Source organism: Lycorma delicatula, chromosome 4 (genome assembly GCF_047948215.1).
Source record: "Lycorma delicatula isolate Av1 chromosome 4, ASM4794821v1, whole genome shotgun sequence".
NCBI classification, from domain to species: Eukaryota; Metazoa; Arthropoda; class Insecta; order Hemiptera; family Fulgoridae; genus Lycorma; species Lycorma delicatula.
The window spans coordinates 156,227,934-156,246,540 of NC_134458.1; the positions used below are offsets into that span (position 1 = coordinate 156,227,934).

An 18,607-nucleotide genomic window follows, 5' to 3' on the forward strand; every position below is an offset into this window, starting at 1 on the left:
GTTAGATTACTGGTGTGTTATATAACAAGTAATCGGATCTGTTATTTTTCTTCTTTGTATGTATGTATGTATATATATATATATATATATGTATATATATATATATATATATATATATATATATATATATATATATATATTAAACATAAAACTTTAGTTTACATTTATTATAGTTTATTGGAAAATTGTACGTAAATTTATTCTGAACATTTTTGTGTTTTTAATATTACTTACGCGATCATTACCAAGCATGAGCTATTTCCAAATAACTTGTTTTTTTTTTTAGTGTGAGGAAGATTCGTAAAACTGTCTAAATTATTTTAAATAAATACCCAGAGAATTATTTGTAACAACCAATTTTTTCCATTTCATTAAACATAGTTTTTTTTAAAATTCGGATATCGTAAAACTTTCCTATTATTTTCTTTAGTTTTATATATATATAAATTATTTTATATGCAAATCACAAACCGTCTAATTTAATTATACTTTTACTTTAAAAGTAATTAATTTGCTTAAAAAACCTTTCAGTAATATTAAATTTTGGTTTATAGAATGAAATAGGAATTGAATTTATGTTATTAAACTTACATATAAATAACTCATCTTTTACAACAGAAAAGATTAAATTATTATTTTACATGCAGTGTTCTAATTTTTCTAAGGACTAAAAAATACGTATTAAACACCTAATAAAAAGAAACAAATTAATAAAAAGAGTTATTTTCTTCGAAAATGATAATACAACCTTGTTGCAAACTTAATAAAACTGTTACTTATACAGCCTTTTTTGTGAGTTCGGTAACTGGTTATACTAATATACTCGACTTAAACAAAAAGGCAAACAGAAAATCTTTTATATTCTATCTTTCCTTATTAATTATGACTTGTTATTCTTGAAAACGGTATGACATCGTTGTGGGATGACTTATTGTTCATATCAGGTCGCATACAAACGTTTATGATTATGCCAGTTGATATAAATACAGGTAACTCGTCTATATTACATAAAAACCTATAAAAGTTTCATCTAAAAACGTTTTGGCATTAAGGACATCAATCTTACACACAAAGATATCTATAACACTAATCCTTCTGTAGTCTACTTATTCCGCTTACTAAACATAAAAAATACTAAATTTCAATACAGAATTAATTTTTAAAACAGTTTTAAAATAATAAAACGTAATAATTATTTTTTCCAAAAAAAGTAGAGAATCTAAAAAATAAAAATATTTTATGAAATTTGATATAATAAAAAAATAACATTCTTTTATAATTCATCTTAAATTTTATGTTATAAGTATTATATAATTTTTTTGTTTCTTTTTTACAGATTAGCTCTCCAAGTCGTACAAAGGAACTTGAGGAAATATCTTTCTCTCAGGACCTGGCCATGGTGGAAATTGTGGACCCGTGTCAAGCCTCTTCTCAACGTTACCAACGTTGAAGATGAGATGAGGGTAAATTGCGATAAATTTCATTACAATTTTTCATATCATATTAATAATTAAAAATATCGAATTTATATATATATAATTATTATTGTATTACTATTCTTCAAAAATGGTAGTAAATTTTCTTTTTATTTAAAGATATTCTAATAGTACCCAAAATGATATATTCCTGAATTTCATTATAAATAACTATTTATATGTACGTATATGGATGACTAAGCGACTTATTCACCTATAATTATGCATATATTTATAACTAGAAATTTTCTTACTGGTGTTCTAATCTTTTTTATGTCATCAAGGTATTTATTTATATACCAATCATAAAATTATTAAAAAAAAGACCAAGGTAAAATTACGAAATCGTTATTTAAATGTGTTAATAATAAATACCGTTAGTAGAATGTATATTTATATTCAGATAAATAATATTGTTTTAGCTTTTAATTCGGGTAAAATACGTAAGTGCCACTAAAAAAGTCATAAATCCGTAGAAATTATCATATACATATATATATATATATATATGATGCTATAATTTATATGGAACTGCTGGTTCTTTAATTTAACGTAATGTCTTAGTAATATCTTTTGGATTGAATAATATATATAAAGGTATCCTCTTCGGTAATGTCGCCGAATCATAAGTTTTAGTTATTTATTTAATGTGGTTGTAATTTGACGGTAGGGAATCGCTTACCTACCTACCTACCCGACCTTCTCCGCCTAAGTCGGTTCACTGAATTTCTCATCGGTTCCACGTATAACCTAATATGAAATTACGTTATTTTACCGGGCAGGACAGAAAATTTTTTTTGGTCAGGCATAGGTGGGAGTGACGTCATATGATGGGTGCTCCAGTATTGGTCGCCGGTAGTAGCGAATAGCTCTCTATTTCCGTGCATCCGAAATTAATACCTCCCACCCTCTACCGTAAAGATCGCGTCCTCCCTCCATGGAATACGTTATGTGGAGGGGTTGACTTATGGAACCCTCATGTTTCCTACCGGTCTTCCACTCTCCAACTTCAGAGTCAGTAAGAGTCAGGCTCACCTGAGATTAAGAAGCGGTAGGGTTTCCGACACCGGCTTAACTGAGTGTTAACGGAAGGCTTACTGGTCGTTATATCCTATCCGTATTTAATTTGATATCTTTATATTAAATTAAAATTAAATAATACTTATAATGGAGGCTGACACTTCTTGTTCGATCGACTTACAGAAACTCGAAGAAAAAGTAGCTGAAACCGAGAAAGCTCTTCAGAAGGAAGAAGCTCTTAGGAAAGAAGTCGAGGCACTCAACGCTAAGCTTCTCCAAGAAAAGACCGATCTTCTTCAGAACTTAGAAGGTGAAAAAGGATCCCTCGCTTCCTTCCAGGAGAAAAGTGCTAAATTACAAGCTCAAAAGAACGACCTGGAATCACAGCTCACCGTAAGTCAACGTTTATATTAATATTTTTATACATTAATACAACCCTATAATAAATTTATTTATTTAATATTTTAAATGTTAATACTGAGCTTTAAAGATAAATTTATTAAATAATTAAAATTATTATTAGACTTTAATATTCAAATACTTTTAAATATTAAATTTAATCAGATGCAAAAATTACTTTTACTAATCACTTTTATTATATTTGAATTTAAAATTACTACATAAAGATTCTAAATTTTAGAATCTTAATTTTCAATCTATACAATTTTCATTTTTATAATTCACAAATTTTTTAATATAAAGATAGTTTTTTTATTTAAATAATAAATACAATTACCCTTAGTTATTTAAATTATATTTATTTAAAAATAAAATTTTTAATTCGTAAGACTTTTAAAATCCAATTTAAATCTTTTTTTTTACTTTTTTAACTAATCAATTTTTGTTAAAACTACCTATGCATTTTATTATTTGTATTAATATATTTTTAGCTATTACTTAAATTAAATTAAATAAATTATGATTTAACTGTTTTAAATGGTTTTAAAACAAATTAGTACTTAATATATAATAGATATATTCCTAAAAATATTAACATAGTTTTAACGTTATTTAATATTTTTTCTTTATTTTAAAATAATTATAATTTAATGTTTAATAATGTCTGCTTACTTTTAACAAATATAAATATGGAAATTGTTATATTATTTATCAAATAAATAATTAACAATTGTTTTATTTTTTCTATGGAAAATATTTAATTAAAATCATATATTTTTTATGTAATTTTTAAAACAAAAAATTTTAATTTCAATACAACTTTTAAAAAAGTTAAGGAAAATCAATGAAATTTTGATGATCATTTCTATATACCGTAACTTTTATTGTAATATATTTTTTATATCATAAATTAATTAAATTTTTAAAAGTATAAATATCAAATTATGTAGTAATTTTCTTTATTGAAAAGTTATAAAATTTACAAAATCTTAGATATTTGTATAAGAATGTTTGCTTTTAAAATTATTTGTGGTAAAAATATATTTAATTAATTTAAATTATATTTAAAAAAAAGAAAATTAGCATTTAGATTTTTATCTCATAACAAAATTTTAGTAGAAGTAACTTTCATAACGAATAATCTGTAATGTTTTTAATATTAATTTTATCATCATTTTTAAAATACATTCTTTTAATTTTAAAATAATTAACCTCGATAAAATACTGTAACTATTTCATATTACTAAACACATTTATACATGTAAACCTTTATGAAAAGCATAGAAATAAATAATATATTTATATATTTAGAGATAACGTAAATGGAATTTTCTAATGGTAACAGTATAAGAGAAATTTTCTATTTTTGGATAAATCATAATGTAGTATCGAATTTATTTATATAAAAATAGCTCTTACAATATTAATTAAAGTAGTAAACTTTGTTCCAAATATATTAGTATAATTTTTAAAAATTAACCTTCAAGATAATGTTTTTAAACTAGCTTTTTTAAATAGTGCATAATAAATATTATTTTTATCGTTTATACCTCTTAAAATCGTTTTTAGAACGCATTATTCGTTTTATAAATACAATACAAAGAAATCTGTTTTTAAAAAAACAAAGATCAGATTTCAATTAAAATTATACGTACATATTATATTTTTATGAAACGCGTGTAAAATTTCAACAATTAATAAATAAACAAAGTAAAATGCATCGGATGATGAAATTTAAATGCATATTTCTCTTTTAAGCATTCTTGTTGCATGTCTAATTTTATTTTAAATGACCGTACATTACTATTCTTGTCAACATGTGTGAAGGCGGAAACTACTGGAGTTTTAATGAGGCAAATCATTCTATGTTAAAATGCCATTAAAATGAGGTCGTAAACACCTTTGTCTTTCTTTGTATTCACATATATATATATAATGTTCTATATATTTTTTATGTGGGATGTTATGAGTCAAATATAATAAAGGTTAATGGTTTTCGAATAGTTATTTGTTGTTATAGATATTATGTTATTTCTTTCATTTGGTAATAACATGTGTTTGCTATAGTACAGTCATTTTATGTCACACAAGTATCTTTGGATGTTTTCTCGTTTTTTTGTTGGTTTTTTTTCCAACCGTCTGGAATATGAGTCAGTTCTATTTCCAGTAATTCTTTCCATCTCTTTCTCCTCGCTTGCTTGTACACATCTAAATTTTATTTTCTTTCTTCTTCATCATCTATATATCTATTTCTCTTACACTACATTTATTACTGTAACTATGATTTGCTTATTAGACCACTTTTAAAACACAAGAAGCTGATTTACAGTTTTACTTGTATACAAATATGGTTACTTCTGTCGATGTTACAGTCGCATTCCAGCTTATGCTATATAACATCCGTTGTTCTAAACATACTGAGTTTGTAAATCTTAGTTTTTTTAAACATATGAGTAAAGAACTAACAAAAAAGTCTAAACTATTCTTTTTTTATCCAGGAAAAATGAGATCATTTCTTTAGTTATTCCTCCCATGATTTTAACAATATTTTCTCTTTTTTAATATTACATACATCTCTAATATATAATATATTCTTCTATTCTAATCTGGTTTAAAATTCGATTCGTAGGTTTTGATTTTTAGTTTAATATACAAATACAATATATAAAATACAAAATGCGGTTATACAAATTACAGTTTTCTTTTTGTAATTGTATTATTAACATTATTTTAATTAAAATATAAAGTTAAAAAACAAATTAATAAAATATTTCGTAATATACAATATTTAAAAAAAAAAAATTATTATTTATTTTTTTAGTGTTTTAAAAATAAAATACATAATTTTTTTTAAATAATTTTGTTTATAACATTCTCAACTTGCTACTTTTAATAGAACATTCCAGAATAAATATTCATACTTCTTAAACAAGCGCGCGCACACGCACATACACAGCATACAAATATGTATAAATAACTATGGAAAGTATATCCAGGAATTTTTTAATTTACGATCCATTTGTCTATCATTTTTCTTCTTAATATAATGCTTTAGAAATTTATAATGTAAATAAATAATGTAAAATGTTTACATTTGTTTCTTTTAAAACAAATATACTGTATTTTAATTAACGTAGATTGAACTTAGAATTAAATGAAATATTATATAAATATTGAAGCAAAATTTTTGCATTGTTTATCTACCAGTAATGCATCATCAGTATTATAGTATATTGTATGATTCATTCTTCATATGCACTATTAATATTATTATTCTGTTGTAATTTTTAATGTTTATTCATTTTATTTATTTTTTTTTATTTCCCTACATTTACTTATAAATGAGGATTTAAATCCATCGTATTGATTTATGGTTTAAACAATTTTTTTCTTAAAACTTTTTATCTTGTTTTAATATTTTTTAATCGACTCATTTTTGTATCTAAATATTAAATTTTAGCTATTTTTACTTCTTTTTTTTTTCATCAAGAATCTATTTTATGTGTATCCTTCAAACGTCAAATAAAATTATTATTTTTTCATGATGCATATTCATTCGTATTATTTTTATTTATTTTATTTTGTGTTTTTTTTTTCTTTAATTGTATCTAATCAAGCAACCCTCTATTTTTGAATTTTTACATACATGCATATTGTATACGCATACTTATATATGATCACTATCTTTATTCAGTCACCAAACATTTCTATCTCTGTTACACACATTGGCCTCTATCCCAACTCTTGATTTCTGATTTATTTATCATGTCGACTTCTCCATGTTTTGACACGACTTTCCGCTCGTTTCCACATCTTTTTTTAATTTTAAACTTTTAAGAGACAAGGGTGTTGCGTTTTTGTCATCATCTGTAACATATATAAAAAATATAGTAGTCACAGATCTTTACTGTAATATATATTTCTTATACGTGAATAGTTTATGTAATTTAAAAAATATATATATATTTTAGTAAATGTAAATAGAAAATCATAAACATTTTATTGTTTGATTTTTTATTTATTTATTATATATATTTATATATAAATGAAATGAAATTTCTTATTTTTAACACTATTAAAATTTATATGCCGACCTCCGAGGCTGAACTGGTAGAGTCTCGACATTTAGTGCGGAGGTTCCGGGTTCGAATCCCGGTCAGGCATGATATCTTTTCATACGCTACCAATTTCCGCCGGGCTTATGACCATTGTTGTTGATGCTCGCTCTTTCATAAAAAAATGATATATTACTGTTAAATAAATAATTAATAGAATTTAATTTTTAATATTTTTATCATAAGGAACGGTTACTTTCTAATAAATATATAGCAAATTAAAATGTTATTTAAAATTGCATTTACTACAGTATTAGTAGGAAGTGAGTTATCTCCTTGGTTATATCAAACCTGTCTGTTAAAAGTGTAACTCGTTCAAAGGAAAGAAAAATAGATAATTTTTTTTTTTAATTAGTCTGTTTAGTTTTATTAGACAGGTGTTTTTTTATATATATCTAAATGGTTCACTTATTAAAAAAACGACTTTTTAAGTCGTAAAATAAATTTACTTACGTAGTTTTTACGTTAAAAAAAATACGAGGTATAATAATTACCTCGTATTTTTTTTAAAATTAATATTAATGAAAAATTCAATTAATTGTCCGCTTTTCTATATATACATATACAAATAAAAAATACGAAAAAGTTTTTTTAAAAAAAGATACAGCCTTTGTTTTCAATTAATATATTTATTATAAATTTTTATTTATACATAAATTAAAATTTTATCGATAAAAGTATTTTAATATTTATAACCAATAATAAATTAGTTTTAAATTTAGATTAATATTATTTATTTATTAAAATTAATGAAATAAAAAATATGTTATGTATCCAGAAATAATAAATTACTAATTGCAGTGACTAATAACTGGCGTATATTTAATATATCTCAGAGATGAAACATTTGCTAAGTTATGTTAAATAAAAATTTAATCTTAACTCGGTCAAGACAAGTAATAAGTACAAATCCTATAATATGTTAATAACATTAATGTTTTACGTCACATTTTTCCTTCTGAACCGAATCAATTTCTGAATCATATTCATGTATATAAAAGAGAGGGATTCAGAAAGAGAGAAAAAGAGACAGACAGAAGGAGAAGGATATATGAATTAAATGTGTCGAGTATTTTATTTTTAATATTTTTCACCTGAATTCTTTAGCGCGGTCCATCGCAGCTGTCGCTTATAATTCATTTCCCCTCTCCTTACACAGATATATATTCGTATGTACATACAAACATATTTACACACACACATCATATAGTAGTATTCATTTATAAATGTGGGAGGTAGTCTTGAAGGATGTTATAAAAAGACAGAATTTATTTATTTTTTTTAAGTTTGAAGCACTAATTCTAAATCTAGATTACACCTGATTCACACATAAGCAACGGATGATGATCATACGACTGTTGCAGCCATCATTTAAATGGCAACTGGCTATCAAACATTTTTATTTATATGATATGTGTGTGTTCTTCAACATCATTTCTTTTATATATATACACACTTATGTATTTTAGTTGTTTCATTTATCCCTAAAATTAATGAGTATCTACTTTTATCAGTCACCTACTATACTATTACCGTTCCTCTACAGTTGATACTCATCAACCATTGGTGTACATTTTTTCTGTACTTTACGACTTCTCGTTTTACCTTCTCTACTGATGATCTTTTTTTTCTTTACTTTGTACACTACATATAATGAAATCATTATAACTTTAAAATAATTCATTCCTTTTTTTTGTAATAGACATTTTGCAATTTGTTGAATAATTAGTGTAATTAAGTTTATAGCCTGTATTTTACAGAAAATAAATATAATATACATATATATATATATATATATATTTTATTTTATTATTTGTAAATCCATCGGTTAATATTTATTTAAAATGTATTCCTAATTGAAATACTGAATATTAAAAAAGCAAACTTAAAATTCATAGTAATTTTTTTACCGCGTAGAATAAATGTTTAAATCATTAATAATTTAGTATAACCAGAATATATTTTAAAATAGATTATTCAGTAATGTATTTTATAAAAAATAGCTTTATAAAAAGTTTACTATAATTACAATAGATTATATTTTTGCCTGATTGTATTTTAATAAAATAAAATTAGTATGTTTTTAAGATAATATTTGATTTAAAAAGGTATAAAACTACTTATAAAATTTTCTTTAGATTCGGAAATAAACGTTAACTTAGACTTTTTTAATTAGAGAATAACAGCAAAGCCAGATAGTAATAATGACTACTTATTAAATAGCATTTTAATTATTTACAATTTTCATTTATTAACATACTGTAACTTATTCCAAATGAAACTATTCACATGAGTCATTACTTACTTTACAGTCATCTTTGTTGTTTACTAACTAGGGGTATTAGAGGTAAACTAAAAATGACTGACTTTTTGCCAACTGTATTTAAATTTATTTTTTATTTTCATTTAATTATAAGATAATAAAAATTAAAAAAAAACAATATGGCGACAAAAAAATCATACCGGTATTTTTATACAAACATTATTATTATATATTAATAATATAGAAGTACAATGAACCCCTTTATGGTATAATTAAATTGATTTTTTTTTTCGCTCCGCCCACTAACTAACTTAACCATTTGGCTCCACCCGTTCACCTAATTGGCTGATTTCCAAAATACGTCATAATAATGTATAACTTTGTTCTTTCAACATATATAATATTGTTATTAACAGGATAATTAAAGAATATAAATAAAAGTAAATAACGTACCTATAATGATGTTTTTGAATTATTTTTTAATTTTAATAATATTATTATTACGTATATAAGTATATTATTATTACGTAATAAGTAAATCTAAACAGTTTATGTTTGTTTAAAGCCAGTAACTTCATTTATATGTTTTAAAAATATCGATATTTCTAAAATTAAATTATATAATTACTATTTCATTATTTTTTTTATAATTAACTTTAAAAAAGTTATAAAAGTAAATGTTTCCTTAAAATATAACCAAATTCATTATATTAAGAATTAAATTATTAATAAAATATTATTAAGATAGTTTATTCTAAAGTAGAGATCTTTTTTTATTTATTTTATTTTACTTTTAACTTAAAATACTATAACAATTTCCTTACTTGCTCATCAACGGTTACTTTAACCGTTAACTTACTACTTTAACTTGGATTGTAAAAAAAAGCGTAATGAAGTTACAATATTTTAATAAATAAACATACAGTATGTTATTAATTTCAATATCTTTGTCATACATAATATGTGCGTATTAGAATAATATGTAATAAAAAAAAATAATATTTATAATAAGCACTGATAACAATCATCCAAAAAAATAATAAATAAATAAATCATATATTTATATCTACTTTTTTTTAGAAAATATTGACAATAATGAGAAATGAAATTTACAGTAGTGCATGAAAAAGCTTTACCGGGATTCAAACCCAAAACTTTCAGAATGAAATAAAACGATTTCATCACGGATCAATTTTATTTTACGTAACTTATATTCAAAAAATATATAATTTAACCATTTTTTTAGGTTATTTTGCTTACATATAGTAGTGCTTTGACGCAATCTGATTTATTTTTTCAAAAAAAGTTTTTTCATCTTTTTTTCTTCATTTTTAATATTATTTTAATAAAGTTAATGTGTAAAGTATTGGATTTTTTACTCTAATGATAGTATTCTTTGATCTCCTTTAAGATAAGATAAACATTTAGATAAAACAATGAATTTTTTTAATTTTATATTTATATTTCCATAAATATTAAGTTTTAATAATAATATAGTTTTACTGTATTTAAAAAGACCGATTTCCTTGGTACAGTAATGGAATCTTTACCTTATATCCGAACATTTTGGAAATGAGTACTCGAAAAAAATTTAAAAAGAAGAAAATATTGCATATTTATAAAACATAAATGATTTCGAATTAAATGTACACACTTTTCAATTAAAAAATAAAAATAGATCGTTTTCCATAGAATTTTAAATTTATTAAAAATTAGTTTTTTCTTTGTTTTAAATATTTTTAATAGAATAATCTTTTTTTTGTTGACACAATTAAATATTTACAATTTGCTTCCTCAGTACAATGAGCAGATGTATTGAATGTGTGTAATTTACTTCAAAAAGAGAAACCCCGACACCAATTAACTCCTCTATATTCCGTTTAATTCTGGTTGGCACCATGTAACAACTACCAGATTGATGATAATGATAAAATGAATGTTCTTCTAACGTATAAAAAATGCAATTTCTGATCGGGACTCGAGCCCAGAATCTCTGAATAAAAGGCATAGACACAACTATTCTACTACGGATATCTTAATCATAAATTATGAACCGCCTTGGTGGTTCTCCGTCTTTTCTTCATAATTGTTAAACCAAAGGTTTTACTTAAGATTATTAGTATGAAATTTTTTTTTTAAATTTAATAAATGATTTTCCAATCCGTATTTGATTAGATATATTATTGTGTTAAAATTATAAATCCCACCGGATTGGTCTAGTGGTAAAACTCATCATCGTAAATCAGCTGATTTCGAAGTCGAGAGTTCTAAAGTTCAAATCCTAATAAAGATAATTTTATTCGGATTTGAATACTAGATCGTGAATACCGGTGTTCTTTGATAGTTGGGTTTTTCAATTAACTACACGTCTCAGGATTATTCCGCCTGAGTCTGTTCAAGACTACACATTTACCGGGACATTCACACAGATATTGATTAATCGTTAATGACTTTAATTGTTAATGCGACTATAATTTTTTTTTTAGATTATAAATGTTACCATAAAAAATTAGAAAATTTTTATTACTTTTTTTTTGATTAGCCGTTTTGAGGAATTAAAAAAAAATGAATTATTGACACAGGAATAAGATAATCCTATACTGATTTTAATGTATTTTTATTAAATGTGTTTAATTTTTAAACATATGTAATTTTCTAAACCTTTTTTTTAATAAATAAAATCTTGTTTTAAGTTAATTTTAAATGGGAAACTTTAAAATATTTTTTTTAGATAAATATTAATTAATTTCTTTTTATAATATATCTTATTTCTACGATTTTGAAATGTCTCTACTTAATACTAACATGTGTGTATATATATATATGTATATAAAAAAGTGTGAACAAAAAAAGAAACATATGTCTTCTTTCTATGAAAAAAAAAAGAAATAAATAAATAAAAATAAAACGATGCATTTAGATTGAAATAGTCAGAATACTTTTTCCAGTTTCATTTAAACCTTGATATGTTATTAACATCTTAAAATAACTTAAATATTGGATATAAGCCAACAAAACCTGGAAATAGTAAAAATTTCAAATATACACTTGATGATACATACATATATATATATGTGTGTGTGTGTGTTTGCACACCTCTTAACTTAGTATTTTTTAAAATTATTTATTTAAAATATTTTTACTACTGTAAAGGTATCTTAATAATAAAAGTTTTAAAAGTAATATTTATTTTAAATCCTTTTTTTGTTCATAATAAATAAAATTATATACTGTTGTAAAATAATTTTATATCTATTTTATTTTTAAAAAAGGTTATTCTTAACTTTCAACAAAGAAAAAGGCTGTCCATTTAAATTATATGTGTAGAATGTATTTAGATTCTAATCGAATGAATAATTATATATTATTTATTCATCTCTTGGTGATACTGTAGTAACATAACCTTTAAACATATAATTCTTTTTTTTTATTTTCCATTTTTTGTTGATTTTTTTTTAAATTTGAAAAATAAATACCTATTTAATTATATTTTAATAAAACTAAAATTGATTTATCTTTTTCCATATTATAGGATACCCAGGAACGACTTCAACAGGAGGAAGATGCTAGAAACCAATTATTCCAACAAAAGAAGAAACTTGAACAGGAAGTTGCTGGACTTAAGAAGGACGTTGAAGATCTTGAATTAGCTGTCCAGAAGGTACAAAAAATGTTTAATATTATTAAAGATAATTAAATATGCTTCATGAACTTCATTTCATATAATTGATTATATTAACATCAATTAATATAATATTGAAAATAGAAATTTATTCTCTTTCTGTTGTGAATGAAATGGCTCTGATAATCATCTATTTATTTTTCACTGAATTTTTATTAAATCCATAGTAAATTGATTATAATTGTAATTAAATTTTAAAAATTATTCAAAAAAAGAAGATAATTTGTTGCTTTACCAGTTTGCCCTAGTTTTTCTAATAGTTGTGATACATCTGAGTTAAATGAAGTACTAATCAGTGTTGCTTTCTTTGATGATAATGATGTTTATTCTTTAGCCGGTTATTAGACAAATAAGCTGTCACTTGTAGAACTGAATATTACCTGCATTACAGTCAGCTTGGCATACCGATATGAAACAGTATGTCAGTTTGTAAAGAAATTATCAGGAAACCACTTCATTCCTCCTCTTTCCTGTAATAACTCCAACATGATTTACATGTTATTCTTGAGAAAGGTAATGTAATTTAACATATGTACAAAACCTATAAAAATTAAGGGAAACTCTAGCTAGTCTATACTTCCAGAGTTGTTTCTCTGTGAGGATGGTATTCATTACACACGCACTCCCTGTTTAAATGCTTTTCAACAATATATCATAAGTGGTACTTACTTTCACTGGTTCCAGAGGTATAGCCAAATGAAATTTTAATTAATGAAATATTTGGATCTTACAAAGAGAAGGCACATCAGTTCAAATCCAACTTCATCTCCTTTTTCATTTTAATTTTTTTCTTTTTAATTTAAATATACTGATTTATTAAGAATTATTAACCTCTGATTAAAAAAAAATATTACATTAAATAATAATTCAATAATAACAATATTAAAAAAAATACGAAAAAATATCAGAAGTTATTAATGAAATAAAATTTTATGTACTTTTCATTTTAAAAAATGTGTATATATAATTTAATAGGTGTACAAGGAAGTCATGTGGTGTCCACATCACTTTTTTTTTTGTAGGTTTAAAGTTAATTTTGATAACTTACTGACAATATATTCGAATTTAAAAAATAATAATAAACATTTTATTCATTATCATAAATATAGATTTTGGTGTATCCTTGATATTTGTTTTACAACTCCAGTTCTTTTAGTTTTTTTGTATTTCCGCTTACCTCTGATAAAATATTAAATAAAATAAATAATTTTATTTATAATGTACAGTGAAATAAAAGGTATAATATATATATATATATATATAATGTATGTGAAAGAAGATATATATATATATAGGTATTTCAAAGACATATATGAAATACAACCAATCTTCTCCCATACATATATACAAATTTAATTCACTTAATTACCTCACATTGTATTTTTTGGATAAAATCCAAATCTGTAATTAGCTACCTTACTGACATATTAATATAATATATACACCCACATATGTAGAAATTTATATGTGTATGTGTGTTTCATTGGATATATTTTTAGTTCTTAATTTAAGTAATATTTTTAGTGACTTATGAATATTAAACCATATGTTTACAAACATTTATTAATGACTTTATTTTACTCTGGTGATTTAAATATTTTATAAATAGATATTATTTCAGACCTAAAATTTAATTATGCATGCATATATACCTACACACATGAATATATAACTGTATTTATTTATCATATAAATTTTGTTTTTGTGATTACAGTCTGACCAAGATAAGGCAACCAAAGACCACCAGATCCGCAACTTGAATGATGAAATTGCCCACCAAGATGAACTCATCAATAAGCTCAACAAAGAAAAGAAATTACAAGGTGAAACTGTACAGAAGACTGCTGAAGAATTACAGGTACACCCATACAGATATTTGAAATTCTATAATATATGACAGAGAACTAAATGTTAAAAATTACTTTAGTACTAACTAAAATGCCACACCACTTAAATTTTTATTGATACTGTGTAAGTGGTATTTTATAATCACATTTTCACCTGATTTCATGATATTTCTTTATAAATTAATTAATTTATTTTTAAATGTTTTAACTTTTTTATATTTTTTTCTTATATCAATATTACTATATTATCTTATCTATACTCTCTAATATTGAGTAATTATAGTCAAATAAGAACTTTTTTCATTTACTGAAATTAAAATCTTTCTATTTTTCTTACTATTCTTTTAAAAATATTTAACTTAACAAATATATTTCCAATTGATTGGTCAACACATTATTGGTTGGGTATGGATTGAATTAGTATTTAAACTTCTGTCAAATATCATGTTATTGACCAATTTCCGACATTAGCAGTTCATTTCTTATTCAAGAACTAATTTTTTTCTTGATCTAATATAATTTGAATTAATTATTTTCATTAGTAATAAGAAATATGAATAATAATAAATTAATATATCTAATTTTTATTTTCAACAATGACAATTACCAATCAACTCTTTAATTTGTCTTTTCCTCAACCATTCCATTTTTTCAACCAATATTTAAATCAGTGTTTATCTTTTATCTTCTACTTGATTCAGTTTTATTCATTATAAGATAGGTTTCATATTACTATTATACTCTTAACAATTAACATTTTAAAAATATGTATTTATTTTTTTTTTCTTTTTAGGCTGCTGAAGATAAGATCAACCACTTGAACAAGGTTAAGGCTAAATTGGAACAGACTCTTGATGAATTGGAAGACTCATTGGAACGTGAAAAGAAACTTAGGTTTGTATTAAATACTCATATTTTAACAAATTTTTTAAATAAATAAAATATTACAGAGCTATGACAATTGCACAAAGTTATTTTTTTTTTAACTGCTATAAAATTAGATGTGTTAAAAAAACAACTCAAAAACTTAAAAATAAAGTAATATTTGCTTTAATTAAAACAGAAATATTAATTATTTTTATAATTTATGTATATTGAATGAAGTTGTGTAGCAGTAACATATTAGTCCATAATCGAGTGGTTTGTAGAGAGTGGTTTATTGTAAGGAGAGGTAATGTGAATTTTATCTTTAAATATACTATTTGCGTGAGTAATCTTTTAACAGTCTACACTTTAATCTTTGTCTTTATTTATTCAGTTACAAAGAAAATGTAATAAGAGACAATTGATCTGAATTAAATTTCTATAGTTTTCCAAAAGTATTTAAAAAACAATATGGCGTACAGTTTTAAATGACATATGACCTCTGTTAACTACTTTAACTCTGGAATAAAACAAAAACATAAAAAGAAAAAGAAGAAACTTTAATTATTACCTAGTTATGATATCTTTATATTTTCATATCCCATACTTAAAGAAGGTTCAGAAATTTAAAAAAATTCTTCCACAAGCAATATTCCTATAGTTTTCAGATTAAAACAATTATTATGTTAGGATCTCTTGTCTCTTATTACATTTTCTTTGTAATTGAATAAATAAAGACAAAGATTAAAGTGTAAACTGTTAAAAGATTACTCATGCAAATAGTATATTTAAAGATAAAATTCACCTTATCTCTCCTTATACTTTTCATCTCTGCATGATATCGTGGGAATTATGTCAGCTACTGCATTATCATCATTCTCATCTGTAATGATGAGAAGGTCAGTGGATCAGGTAGTTCCTTTGTAAGCTCAGTAAAAGAATGAATTTGTGTGTATAATTGTCCAGGAAATCTATTTTCATTATAAAAAGGATTTTATTAATGACCGAAGTGCTTATTAGAAAAAGCCACACCTCCACTTTCTTTGTTTATGTAATTATCTTTGAAAATAAAAGATCATTTTAATTTGTTTCTTTTTATTTATCCCAAGAGTTTTTATATTAATTTGCTGCACTTACAATCTGTTGACTACTTGTAAACATAAAAATTTACTTATCTCAATAATTGTTTTATTGCAGAGGTGATGTTGAAAAGACCAAGAGGAAGGTTGAAGGTGACTTGAAATTGACTCAGGAAGCTGTTGCTGACTTGGAACGTAACAAGAAGGAACTCGAACAGACAATCCAACGCAAGGACAAGGAAATCGCTTCATTGACTGCTAAACTTGAAGATGAACAATCACTTGTCAGCAAACTCCAGAAACAAATTAAGGAACTCCAGGCTCGCATTGAAGAACTTGAAGAAGAAGTTGAAGCCGAACGCCAAGCAAGAGCTAAAGTAAGTAATTTTCTCAGTTCACTGTAACTATTCTATTGTGCATACTGTGCACTATTTACTGTATATATTGTGCACTATTGTGCATATTCACAAAAAAATAATTAGTTGAGTACTATTAGTGAATATTTTGTGGCAATATATTTTTATATATGAATTTCCCTAAAAATTAATATTATTATTTTAAATATAATTATTTATTTAATAATAAGCATTCTGATTTATGTTATCCAAGTCATGTTAGGAATAAAATACTTTTATTTTATCTGTCACATGACTTATTCAACAAAGGCACTTAATGGATAAAGATATCGTTAGAAAATAATTTTAATAATTAAAATTTTATACCTATAACTTTGAAATATTAATTTATCAATTCACTGTCATTTTTATTATTTCATTTTAATATAGGCCGAGAAACAACGTGCTGATCTTGCTCGTGAACTTGAGGAACTTGGCGAAAGGCTTGAAGAAGCTGGTGGTGCTACATCCGCTCAAATTGAACTCAACAAGAAGAGAGAAGCTGAGATGAGCAAGCTCAGACGTGATCTTGAAGAAGCTAACATCCAACATGAAAGCACCCTTGCCAACCTTCGCAAGAAGCACAATGATGCCGTCGCTGAAATGGGTGAACAGATTGACCAACTCAACAAACTTAAGGCTAAGTATGTATTGATTTATGGAGTTATAATTTTTTATTACAATTTTAAAAAAAATTATAGTTAAAAATTCCATCTATCATTTAAATACTTATTCTGAAAAATATTATTGAATAGTGTTAAAAATATTTTAAGCCACTATATTACTTCGTTTGTTTTTTTTTACAGAAAAAAAATGGTAGAAATTATATGAAATAAAGAACTATTATTGCAAAAAATGATTTTAATTAATATCGTAAATAGAAGTATGGCAGATATTGTGATAAAAAAAATAACTTTATTCCACACATAAATATTCTTTATGAAACAATTTTTTCATTATTTATGTGAAAACAAAAAAGAATCATTAATATTAATTATTTCAGGTTACAATCTGAAATTAATGATTGCTTAATTAAAAAGCATTAAAGACATACACCACACAAGATAAACGATTATTTTTTCATAGCTTTATGATACATATAATACACTATTTTGTTAATCATCATTTTAGTAATTCTACTTGTATATATTTTTACATACTTCTTAAAGAAGTGAAAGTATTCTTATAACATGATAAAATCAAAAATAGGATTATATGTACAAATAACTGTTTCAGTTTTAAATCTGATGTCAATGCAGATATATTTTTGAAGTGCTTTAGAACTCTTTAAACAAAACAATAATTTACTACATTTTATTATTTAATGTATTTTTTTTAGAGTAAAATCATTTCAGAGTTTCTGATATACTACTGAGAAGTCATTCAATTGATTTTATTATTTTTATAATGGTAAGCTTTATAGGTATGACATAACTTAAAAAGAAAAAAACAATAAAGATTTATTTAT

The 18,607-nt window shown here is 23.8% G+C and overlaps 1 protein-coding gene across 50 annotated transcripts in view; it reads left to right on the forward strand.

Moving 5' to 3' along the window:
• The window catches only part of Mhc (myosin heavy chain), a 118,995-nt gene that overhangs the window by 79,333 nt on the left and 21,055 nt on the right, over positions 1–18,607 (forward strand). For all 50 annotated transcript variants that reach the window (XR_012756194.1, XR_012756195.1, XM_075364520.1 and 47 more), the window contains exons 22-28: positions 1,337–1,463; positions 2,679–2,888; positions 12,805–12,933; positions 14,669–14,812; positions 15,595–15,695; positions 16,863–17,121; positions 17,530–17,783. Coding sequence is in view for 48 of the 50 variants with exons in the window: in XM_075364520.1 (XP_075220635.1) it covers positions 1,337–1,463; positions 2,679–2,888; positions 12,805–12,933; positions 14,669–14,812; positions 15,595–15,695; positions 16,863–17,121; positions 17,530–17,783 (1,224 nt within the window). In the remaining 2 variants the exon portion in view is untranslated. The remainder of the gene's footprint in view (positions 1–1,336; positions 1,464–2,678; positions 2,889–12,804; positions 12,934–14,668; positions 14,813–15,594; positions 15,696–16,862; positions 17,122–17,529; positions 17,784–18,607) is intronic.